Source organism: Plasmodium falciparum, assembly GCF_000002765.6.
Source record: "Plasmodium falciparum 3D7 genome assembly, chromosome: 13".
Taxonomy (NCBI): Eukaryota; Apicomplexa; class Aconoidasida; order Haemosporida; family Plasmodiidae; genus Plasmodium; species Plasmodium falciparum.
Genome location: NC_004331.3, coordinates 21,161 through 29,113, shown reverse-complemented (window position 1 = coordinate 29,113; position 7,953 = coordinate 21,161). Strand labels below are relative to the sequence as shown.

Here is a 7,953-nt window from a genome sequence, read left to right as displayed (position 1 = left end):
CAATAGTTTATGTTTTTTAATTTAAATAATTTTAACTATTATTGTTATCATATTAAATATATATATATAATACAATATAATTATGATATATATATGTACATATATATAATATAATTTGTAACACTAAAAATTAAATACAAAAAAAAAAAAAAATACACAAACAAAAAATATAATATAACATGAACAATTAAAAAATATAACATAATACACAAATATAAAATATAATATAATACACAAATCAAATATAATATAACATCAACAAATAAAAAATATAATATAATGCACACATAAAAAAAAAAAAAAAATCAAACATATATAAATACATATTATATATCCCACACATCCGATATAGGATATTTCTCTTTCACTAATTTGGTATTTACATCCATTTCAATTTGTACTTTACTAGGAACATCCATAGCATTAGTATCCACAGTTGATATATCATTATCATCATTTACATCATAATAAATATCATCGTCATACATATCATAATAGTAGGGTTCATTAAATGGTTTGTCCAGATCCTCCAAGATAGTATCCATGGAAGAATTGTCAGGGTTACTATCCACGTAGGTGTCATCCACTTGGTTGGGGTTACTATCCACATATGTAAACTCATTTGTAGTTTTGGGATTATTCATATCTATCTGTATAGAAACATCAGTATTCAACGTTTTGTTACTATCACTAGGGTGAGTGTTACCACTATGTGTCTCATTTTCCCACTCTTCTTTTAATTTATCTAATACTTCCTCTTTATTATTCCATTGTTCACACATATCTCTATGTCTATCTAACCATGTATGAAACAAATTTAGTTGGTTGTGTAGGGGGTCGTCACGTGCAGGTTTGGCGAAACGGTTAATTGTTGTATGTTTTTTATGATTTATTCCAAATAATTCATTTTCTTTTCTTTTCAAAACTTCATCATAAATATCAACATTATGGTTACCACTTAACGTGTCATTAATTAAATCTATACCACTATAAACATTATTATCACGATTAATTGGAATATCATCCATACTATTAACCATATTAACATTATAACTATATTCTTCTCCAGTATATAAATTTCTATCATGAATAGAAGTAATAAAAGGTTTCTCATCAGGTTTATCAATATATAAAGTATTCGGTTGTGTGTTTAAAGGAATATCTCCACTTGTATAATCATTTGGTATATCATTTGGTTCATTTTGTAACATATTATATATAAAATCATCTTTCAATGTATTCCACTCATTATCTGTAATTTTACTACTAGGTATATCATCACTTTGTATATCATTTTGTGTATCACTAGGTGTGTTTTTACCACTAGCTGTTGTGTTGTTACCACTAGGTTCTAGTACCACTTCTATCAACGTTTTATATTTAGGACTACCTGGTACATATATATCATTAATATCCAATTCTTCATATTCACTTTCGGAAGAGGAAGTTATATCACTATAATGATCGGTGTAACCACTATCTGTTCCACTATCTCCTTCAAGGTAAATGTACCGTTTGCCTCTGTATTTACCACTAGTATAAGGTATATATCTATTGGGTGAAAGTTTTGTCGGTATATCATAATCACTTTTGGGGATATTAATAACACTGAAAAGGTCCACAAGGCGTTTAGTTTTTTTCTAAAAAAAAAATGAACATATATGTGTATGTATATATATGTATTTAGGTGTGTATGTATGTATGTATGTATGTAGTTATTGGTATATATATATATGTATGTGTAAATGTGTACGTAGTTATGGGTACATATATATAATATATATATTTATGTGTATGTGTATATGTATGCGTATATGTATATGTGCATGTATTTAATTTTATTTTATTTTTTTTATTTAATTAAATTTTTTTTATTTATTATTTTTTTTTATTTAATTAAATTTTTTTATTTTTTTTAATTTTAATTTTTTTAATTTTTTTTTTATTTAATTAAATTTTTTTATTTTTTTTAATTTTAATTTTTTTAATTTTATTTTATTTAATTTTTTTTTATTTAAATAAATTTTTTAATTTTTTTTTAAATTTTTTAATTTTTTAATTTTTTTTTTTTTTAACATTTTTTCCCTTTTCTTTTTATTTTATGATATATATTTTTTTTTTAACATTTTTTTTTTTTTTTTTGTTTTTATTTAATAAATTTGTTTTTATTTTATTTCTAATAAATTTTTTTCTAATCATTATTTTTATTAATATAATTTTTTTTTAATTTTTTTTTGATAAAATTTTTCATTTTTTATTTTATCAAAATTTATATTTTTATTATAATTTTTATTATTTTTAAAATCTTTCTCTTCTTTTTTTTATTTTAATAAATTTTTTTTTTTCTTTTTTTCATTTTTTTCTTTTTTAATATAAATACATATATATAAAATATATATAAAACACATACATGTAAATCCATATATATATATCCAAATATACCCACACATACATATATATACAGAAACACATATATATGAACATATATATATATATATACATCCAAACACACTCCACACATACATATACACAAAACACATATATATCCACATATATACATATATATATATAATACCTTTAGATAAAAATAAGTGAATGTAGCAAAACCAATGCCAATACTCCACATGATCGTCGAAGATAACATGGCATTTTTCAGGGGTTCCCATGGGTCGTCTGTTGGGGTTAGTGATCGTTTTGGTTTGGTTTTCTCTTCTTTTGGTAACGGTGCTTTTTTTTCTGGTGGAGATGGACGTTCCTTTGTGCCTTCACTAGGTGCTGGTGGTTCTTTTGGTGCTGGTGATGCCGCTGGTGCTTCCGGTGTTTTTGCTGGGACACAACCGCTTTCTACCACTGTTTCTGCTTCTTGTACCACATCTTTACAAATTTTCGGCATCATGTTCTTTTTTGCCTCCTCTGGTTTTTCTTCTGTTTCTTGAAGGAGTAAGTCCTCATAGGGTTCCTCATCGTCATCTTCAAGGGGGGTGTGGTTAACACACGGTGCCTCGGGGATGCCACTAGTTTGTTGTTTCTCTTCACACTTTTTAGCTTCATTGCCAAGATTTTTAAGCAAACATTGTACCGCATCCTCATTACCATTTTCCTTTTTTGAGCTCTCATCGCCATTAAGACCACAAAAACTCTCGAACTGTTGTAATGTTCCACAAGGTTTTATAGCGTTTTTAAATTCAGTTCCAGATTGGAATTGCTCCAAAATACTTCTCACTGGGTAAGATTCCCCTGAATTATTATAACCATATTGTTTTTGGTAATGTTCTTTTAGTTTTTTCCATTCTTTCTCTTTTTCTTCTACCCATTTTTTCACACAATCTTTTATACATTTGGATACCTCACCATTATTTATACAATGTGAAATTTTATGTTTAATTTTATTATAATCTTCTAAAAAATATTGTACCCAATGTGCAACCAAACCTCTAATTGTTATAATTTTGTTTTGATTTTCTATCCCATTGACTTTTTCCCCATTGCCATTTTCCGATTTACATACAACATAACCACATACATTACCACATTTATATTTATTTTCTTTAATGCCTTCAAATATACCTGCATTTTGACAATCGCTTAAATCATTAAATTTATTTCCACTATTATCACTCACACGCATAACAATTTCTTCAGTAGGTTTTACCATTGTTTCAAAATTTTTTGCATCAATAGTCTTTATACCATTGCAATCCCCTCCTTTATCATTATCGCATTTACCATTTTTACAATCAACTTTAAATTTAGGACATGGATCACAATATTTTGCGTGTTTAAATGTTTTCTCTTTATCATCAAATTTTATTTCATACTCATCATTATCCTTTCCATTCTCCTTTTTACATGGTCCGTTTTTTAAGCTATTTAAAAATGCTGCAGCCTCCCTTTCTAGTGTTCCACAAAATCCATTATCATTATTATTTTGAACATTCGCTTTTTGATTGTTATATGCCTTTTCTTGTTTCTCATATTGTGTTTTTTTTCTTTCTATCCATTTTCTATAAGAACTACAAGATTTGGGACAACTGTAACCTAAATCCGGAAGTGTAGTAGGATCCTTATGAATCTTGTCACAATATTCCCCATCCCCACTATATTGTTTTTTACCATGTTGTGTGCAATTTTTTTCCACTTGTTTCAACATCCGCGCCCTTTGTCGACAAAATGTTTCTCCCCATTCTTCAAGGTATCGGAAGTAGGGGGGGCGAGAAATAAACTCTTTTAACGTGGGGTTGTTGATGGGGTCGTTGCTTTTGGGGCCGGTACCACTATTTTCGTCGAGTTTGACTTGGTCGTATTCGTATTGGCGGTTTTTGGGTTTGTTCTTGGTGGTGTCCCAAAGTTGTGAGTGCACAGTGTCATCCACTTGTGGTTTGCCTTTGTCGCCATTATCTTTATATGTTAAAGCACATACCATAGCATTCCAGATATGAGGACCATTTTCTTCCCACCAGGTTTTAGGGGTTGTGCCACTATTTTGTTTATCAGGTTGTTTTTTGTCAACTTTTTCTAAAATTTCTTTTATTTTATCCGATATTTTTGTAGGGGTACCACCCTCTTTGTTACTAACAATAGTGTCGCCCACGATATCGCGGTCACCACCTATGCATATATCTCTATAATCACCTAATGTATAAAACATCTGTCGCAAAAAATCGGGGGGTATGGTACCACTTTGTAATTGTGTTTGAGGGTCAGGTGTAGATGCCTCATCGTCGACGCTACCGCCGAAGGGGTCAAGTCCTGCATTTTCCCGTTCTCGTTCTTCTTTTTCTTTTTTCTCTTTGTCTTTTATTTTTTTATATCTATGCCACAAGAAAAAAGTTTCTACCGCTGCAGACTCAACAAATGCTTTGAGTAGTGCCTCTTTGGGGTTTTTCGACACGCCGTCACCTAGTGGTACTGACGCCTCCGTGGCCTCGTCACCACCCGCTTGTGCTTCTGTCGCCTCCATGTTAGTTGCCCACTTCGTTAGTGGTGTGACATATAATCGTCGTCTTCGCGGTGGCACACAAATACTACCACCGGTGGTGGCATCACTACCAGTGGATTCACCACTACCACCTGTGGCTTTTTCACCACCACTAGTTGGTATGCACTTCCAACCTAAACGTGAGTTATTTCCGCCATATTTTTGTGTGCAGGCTTCTTTCAGATTGTCCACGTTACTAAATAGTTCGGCCACCGTTTTGCAAACGTCTACTGACTTCTCTGGTGTTGTTGTTTCTTTTGGTGATCCCTCTTCTGTGGTCGCCGGTACCTTCTTTTCTGTGGTCTCCCCCTGCCCATCCTGGTCTACCACCGCTTGGTCCTCCGGCTCCTCCGACTCCTCGCCGAGGTCCTCTTCTTCTTCTTCCTCTTCTTCTTCTTCCTTTTCCTCAGTGGCCTTAGTGTCGGGTGAGGCGGTGTCGGGTGAGGCGCCGGAGCGGGAGACAACTTTATCGGCGGGTTGTTTTTGTCGTTGTTGTTTTTTTTGTTGCTTGCATTCTTCCTGTTTTTCTATGCATTTGGTGGCAATTCCTTTTTCTTGCTGTAAGAACTTGGTTATTGAATTATCATCTTCTTTAACTTCGAAATTGTTCTTATTTTTTTCAATTATTTGTTCAATTTCTTGTACGGGTTTTTCTTGTGCATAATACTTTCGAATCATTTCCAAATAACTGTATTGTAAATTCCCTTCAAGAGTCACATAAGGACTAATTCTTGGACCAAAATCTCCACTAAAATTTTCTTTTTCATAGTGTTCTTCTAATTGTTTCCATTCTTGTTCTTTTTGTACAACCCATTTTTTAAAACAATCGCATTTACTTTTACACTCACGTATACAATTAGTTGGTTTTTCATTATTTATACAGGTTTTAAGTTCTTTACTCCAATCTATCGAATCTTTTAACATTTCATTTATCCAATTTGGAAATAAGGTATAATAGGATTTAATTGTCCTATGTTCTGGTTTTTTTTTTTTGTCATCTTTTAGTACACAATAATCCTTATCAAAACCATCTTCATATTGACTTTTTTTTTCATAATGACATTGCCAATTTTCCATTTGAACAGTTCTTTTAGAAGAATCGTTACACAAACCTCCTAGTTTCTCCACCATAGTTGTTCCTGACGTATCCTTGACAAGCAAATCAATATCAGTACTTTTACTTTCATCAATGGGTTTCATTAAATAGTTTTCGCATCCTTCTTCATACTTTTGTTCTTCCCAGTTTCCATCAATTCCTTTTTTTTTGGTAGCACACCACGGACAGGTTTCGCAATATTCCGTATGAGAAAATGTTTTTTCAGTACCTTCATTGAAATCAATATCAGATTTTTCTTCCACTTTAGGGTGATCTTTGCATGTTGTTTCTTTATTTAACAATTCTAAAAAAGCATTGACATCTCCATAGCCACTTTGTAGTTGTTGATAAAAATCTTTTCTATACATATTATTAATTGTTCCATATTGAGTTCTTATTGTTGTTCCGTTTGATGTTCCGTTTGCTTTTTCTATTTCTTTTGTATATTTTCCTTTTTGTTTTTCAAATTCCAGTTTTTTGTTCTCTATCCATTTTACAAAAGGAGTGCATACAACAGAGCAGTTAGTACATTCCGAATCGGAGACAAGAATGTTTCTTCCTCTAATAGTTTGTGTGCAATCGTAGCCATTACGGCTACAATATCGATCCGTACCACTTTTATATTTTTCACGACATTGTTCTTTAGCATTTTTTAATTTATGTTTCCTTATTCTACAAAAATCTTCTGCCCATTCCTCGAACCAGCGAAGATACTGCGGCACATAATCAAAATAGGTTGGGGGATCGACATTTGCCTTGTCTTCACCTGGTTTGTCGCCGTTACACCGGCAGTATTTATTAGGTTGAGAAAAAGTTCCACTATGTTCACTATCATTGCATGTGTTTCGAAAATATTTATCACTTTCTCCTGCATGACATGTGATGGCTTTCCATACTGTGGCGCGATTCGCAGTCCACCAATCTTCTCGTAATTTAAAAAATTCTGGATCATTAATATCTTTGTAGCGTGTTTTTAGCACCTCCTTCTTCCCATTCGTCACGTCCTCATGTATTTTCCCGAAAATTCTTTTTAAATTCTCTTCTAATTTTTCTCTTTCTGTTTTTTTTCCATTTTGCTTTTTTTTTATATCACCGAGATACAGATCTTTTCCTCGTATAATGTCTCCAATATCTGCAAAACTTCGTGCCAACTCAGTACATAATTCAGCAGCAGAATCATTATTTGTGTGTTTATGTATTGTATAATGTGTTTTTATTGAGTCCCCTTCGTATTTTGCTGCCATACATACTTCTGCCAACAAATCATGCTTCGTTGTCGACGTTTTGCCCATTTTTTCCAAATTATAATCACATAAATGTAAACGTCGATACGGCGCGCAGGCGCCACATGCATTATCATCGGTTTCATTATCTTTTATTCTATTATATGTACATTGACTTCGACTTTCATCGGAAAAACGAACTGGTGATCTATTAGCGCACGGATACCTTTTAACATCACCATTAGCCTTACTACGATAATCCTCTACAAGTTGGCATGTTTTAAGGCTGCTAACTCTTTCCCCCAAAAGTGTTGCTTGTGACAACTTTCCTTCCAATTCACTAATATAATTTTCAGCTTCATTTTTCACTGTTTCGTACACTTGTTTCCCTATCCTATCAAACATATGTTTGGCAGTTTCACCCTGCGTACCAGTAATACCTGGCGGCCCCATTTTCGTTTGTTCGTGCACTACATGATGTCATGCCATACATATATTTGTGGGTTTGCATGGTTCGTGTGGGCGGTGGAGTGGTAGGTGTTTGGTAGGGGTATGTATGTTATGTTATGTTATGGGAGTATTGTTATATGGTAGAATAATAATAATAGAATTGTGTTGGAATATATATATATAAGTATTATATATATATTTATATA

At 32.1% G+C, this 7,953-nt stretch overlaps 1 protein-coding gene across 1 annotated transcript; it reads right to left on the bottom strand.

The window, feature by feature from the left end:
- Window positions 1-326: 326 nt before the first annotated feature.
- PF3D7_1300100 (erythrocyte membrane protein 1, PfEMP1) lies at window positions 327-7,750 on the bottom strand (the record flags this gene model as incomplete). The annotated part of the gene is made up of 2 exons (XM_001349702.1): window positions 327-1,640; window positions 2,576-7,750. 2 exons carry the CDS (start codon window positions 7,748-7,750, stop codon window positions 327-329), a joined length of 6,489 nt encoding a protein of 2,162 aa, XP_001349738.1.
- Window positions 7,751-7,953: the final 203 nt, after the last annotated feature.